The sequence below is a fragment of the Ylistrum balloti genome, unplaced genomic scaffold, assembly GCF_031769215.1.
Source record: "Ylistrum balloti isolate Yb309-2 unplaced genomic scaffold, AGI_CSIRO_Ybal_v1 Utg369802, whole genome shotgun sequence".
NCBI classification, from domain to species: domain Eukaryota; kingdom Metazoa; phylum Mollusca; class Bivalvia; order Pectinida; family Pectinidae; genus Ylistrum; species Ylistrum balloti.
This window is the reverse complement of record NW_026781979.1, coordinates 809,136-813,300: the sequence shown is the minus strand read 5'-3', so window position 1 is coordinate 813,300 and position 4,165 is coordinate 809,136. Positions and strand designations below refer to the sequence as shown.

Sequence of the window (4,165 nt, the reverse complement as noted above, 5' to 3'; positions counted from 1 at the left end):
ATCTTTTTCTTCATGGCAACCGGTTCTATTTTCATTCAAATTGCCCTTCGTCTGTGGTCTGGTATTTATTGTTTGTCTATGTGCTCCTAAACATTTTTGTCATCTCTGTTTCTTCAGATTTACTTGATGGTTCATATTCAGATATTTTATATGTAGGGTCCTATTGTTGCCTAGTTGTGCCCCTTTGATTTTGAGGCTTATCTGAAAAAAGAAGTGGCTGACAGGCAGTCATCTTGGATTTGACTAATAAAAATTTGTTATCGATTGCTATCTCTTGAGACGTTCATGGTCGATCATTCTCAGATTTGATATAAGTTACCACATTTCTCTGGCTTGCTCTTTTAATTTGATTATTGCCAGTATTACTATTTCTTAAGAGGAATTTTTCAAATTTTACATTATAAAGAGAAAAGAAAGGAAGGGCTCCAACTTTAAAAGATCAAATGAATACCAAACAATGTGGGGCACTAAGATTGCTCTTGAATCTTTGGAATGTACATTTGGTCCCAGGTAATTTTTTTGTAAGAAATTTGAAGCAAAATTGAATAGAATAAAAACAGAAGACACCTGACTGCAGGTCAAGGTCACAAGATCAGACTCGGTGGGTTCAAAAGCAAGGTCACATTTTCTGTCTCTTAACAGCGACATAATTCTCAGTAACTTTTTGAAACAAAAATTGGTGATATGAAATCACTTCATTTAAAGTGAAATGCTTTTCCTTGTGAATACTTTATCATGGTATGAATCAAAACTATCAAAATGAAACAAGTAAGTGTATGATAACTTATCAGTATTAACCTTCCAGCTGGGCTTAATTTAAGAGCTGAACATAATGAGTGTTCGTACTCTAGTTATCCTAGATGTTTCTTCTATACACAACTATAATGACATGTATACACTCATAATACTAAAATACATCTGAAAGTACAAATTCACTGGGAAAATGTTATCCTGATATGGTCTCGCATAGCATTACCATTGCCATCAGTGGTAGTACTGTCTAAGCCATTACTGTCACTTTCCTCATAATTTTCAAGAAGACCTACAATATCATTCCTGGCAATCCCAATATTGTGCAAAACAGCTAATGTTATTGTGGCAGCCTTTATAGGCTCAACTCGTAAGCCAAGTGACAGACAAGCAAACTTCCTTTTCAAGATTCCAAATGTCTGTTCAATTTTTACCCTGGTCTTGCACAAAGCATCATTATATTTTGTGTGTGATGGTGTAGATGGATGGCTGTAAGGGGTCATTAAAAATGTCATGCAAGGGTATCCAGAGTCTCCAAGTAAAATTCCATCGTAATTGCCTGTAATGCAAAACATAATTATGTATCTCTAAATAAACTTGAATTGAGATCCTAACATGTTAATTGAGGTACTATGAACATGTTTAAAAATGGCTGAGTTAAATATTCTGTCATCTTACCTGTTAATTTATGCCAGTACAGAAAAATGTAAAATATCTGATGGGTCTAAACAAGGTTATTACCAGTAGGAAAAAGGGGAATAGAATGACATCACAGTATCAACAGTAAAGATTCTGAATGACCATGCTGGAGCGCAAAATTCTATAATTCAAATCATGTTGTGTAAAGAGCACAGATATGTACTCCAACACTAAGGCCAAGATTAAACTGCCTAGCACTCGCAAACCAAGTTCTTGATAAACTCGGTCTGAAATATGTGGACATCAAGGATGGTTTTTCAGTCAAAATATATAATCTATAAGAATTGTAGAATTGTTTGTGCATTTCTATTTACTTACCATTTTCAAATTTAAAACAGATATTTGACCCTCTGAAGATTCTAGCATCATGAACTGATCCTGGCCAGTTTGCCACAACATTTGTGATCCTGTATTTGGAGTCGCATGCCATCTGAAAAGCATTGGCATTGTTTTGATTAATAATCTGCATTGAAAAAGCATTGAAAACACATATGGGACCCAATCAAATAGAAAAACAGAATCATTCTCTTTCCCTAGTTATGATTTTAGATGGTTGTACTAAGATGAACATTTGGCTTAAAGGCCTTTTATTTTATACGATACTTTCTTATAGCATATTTTCTTTCAAAGAATAGTGTTAATTTGAAATTTGTTATCCACCTGTACCTGAACATTTAGTGAGTGGTAGCCTTTCCTGTTTACAAAATCAGCTTCGTTCTGATGTGGTGCTTGGATCTTTATAAAAGTGCCATCTATACAGCTGAGTACATTAGGGAATCCTGAAATATTTGATAATAATAAATCAATGTATATGTATATAAAGAGAAAATGAAATATTGACAATATTTCTATACAGTGTGCATAAATGATGACATACAAAATGTATAAAGTGTATATTATGATTTATTGTTTACATAAATGTGTAGTTCTTGAATGTACCGTATAGGGTATCATGTGTGCAAAATACATGTATGCCTTGATTTACAAACTCAAAATGGCACTCTGAACTTGTCATGATACAGATATTGTGTACAGTGTTCTTAAATAATGTATCAGTATTTATTTTTATTTATTTCTGGCAAATAAACGTCGGAGTAATAATTATAATCTAAATATATATTATGATGAGTGTATATACATACATTGGGCTGTGGTTGGTTGGTGTTTGTGGTTATGTGGGTGCCTGCAGGATAGGGGTGGGTTCAATAAAGTGCATTTAGCGCCTCGTGTTGAGTTTGTCTGTGTCCGGTTGGCATTCATATCCCATGAATGCCGACCGGGGGCAGTCCAATGCTTATATATATGTGCATATTTCAATACTTATATTTCAGTGCTTATATTTATACCTTTTCAATTTTCATAAGGGAAGACATACTCAGTTTCTGTACAGTACTTGCAATATCATATGCTGTTGGCAGGTCATAAGCTGGTAATACACAACTGATGTTAGTAATGTTAAGTAAGCATTGTCATACAATGGTTATTGTACATGTACCTGTCTGTTTAGGTATTTAAGGTGTATTACAATACAGTTCTATAATTTCTGGTATTGTACTGTATTTAATATATATTGTAAAGTTTGTAACACTTTAATACCCAGTGTAAGGGTGTATTCAAAAGTAAAATTTTAAGTAAATGAGACATTAACCTAATCTTGTTTTTCACAATAAAAACTTCATTGCATAATACATCGGTAAATACTAAAAAAATGTATTGTGCCATTATTCAAAACCTTTCAACATTAATTAGTCTATCATTGTTTTAACTGCCCCATGTGAGCCTTGAACACGTGACCTAGAGGTGGAGGGCTACAGTGATGAATGGCAGTATCCCTCAACCACTCTTCCGTATATATATTGTGAGTGACATTGTAACAATTTTGCTCCTGGAACTGTAGATTTCTCTTTAATTCTAGTCATAATTTCCTAAAAACAAAAGTAAATAATACTAATAAAAAATTATGTTTCAGTTTTTCAGTTGATTTCTGGAGAATTAAACAGTGTATTTTCATCAAATATATCCTGTAAGTTACTCAGAAGTAATGATTTAAAATGAATAATAGAATAAATAGAACAAGGAAATGTATTGTTGTGCGAGTTTTATTATAACTGTTCTTTCATAAAATCTTCAAAGAGATTTGAAAATAAAACTCTAAACCGTTTAGAAGTGTGTTAATGTGATATTACTGTATCAGTCGCTATGGAAAATATTATGCTTACTTCATTCCGCATGATCGTAGCCGGACTTCCGAGTCCTGTTTTACACACTACCGGATGTTGTCGTCACCAAAATTGTGAACAGACGTAAATTGTTTACCTGCGATCCTGAAAAACTCAGATTTTATCCTTATTGCTTCTTGTCCCACTGGCATGTGAATGAATTGTCTGGCCAAACTGGAAATTGCCGAGCAGACGGAGAATACTGTTCTGGATACCTGGCTTTCCGAAATTCCAACAGAGTCCCCAATGAGCCGGAAAAAAGCACCAGTTGACAGAAACCGGAGTGTTAAAAGCACCTGTTCTAAAGGAGATAGTGAATAGTTTCTGTTCGTTGGTCTTGAAATTTTTGCCTTTATAAGATCGACGATATATAAAAACGTATCGTACGAAAAACGATACCTCGAAAATATATCTTCATCGGACAGATCTTCAATGCTTACACGCGGTAGGAATATCCGTTTTCGTCTTCTGCGTCTCAGTCTTGAAATGGTAGCCAT

General features: G+C 34.0%; 1 protein-coding gene across 1 annotated transcript; it reads right to left on the bottom strand.

Annotated features, from left to right (window-relative positions):
* Positions 1-932: 932 nt before the first annotated feature.
* LOC132544581 (putative nuclease HARBI1) lies at positions 933-4,165 on the bottom strand. The gene is made up of 4 exons (XM_060208199.1): positions 3,766-4,165; positions 2,116-2,228; positions 1,768-1,879; positions 933-1,309 (listed from the first exon to the last, which is right to left on the bottom strand). Exons 1-4 carry the CDS (start codon positions 4,163-4,165, stop codon positions 933-935), a joined length of 1,002 nt encoding a protein of 333 aa, XP_060064182.1.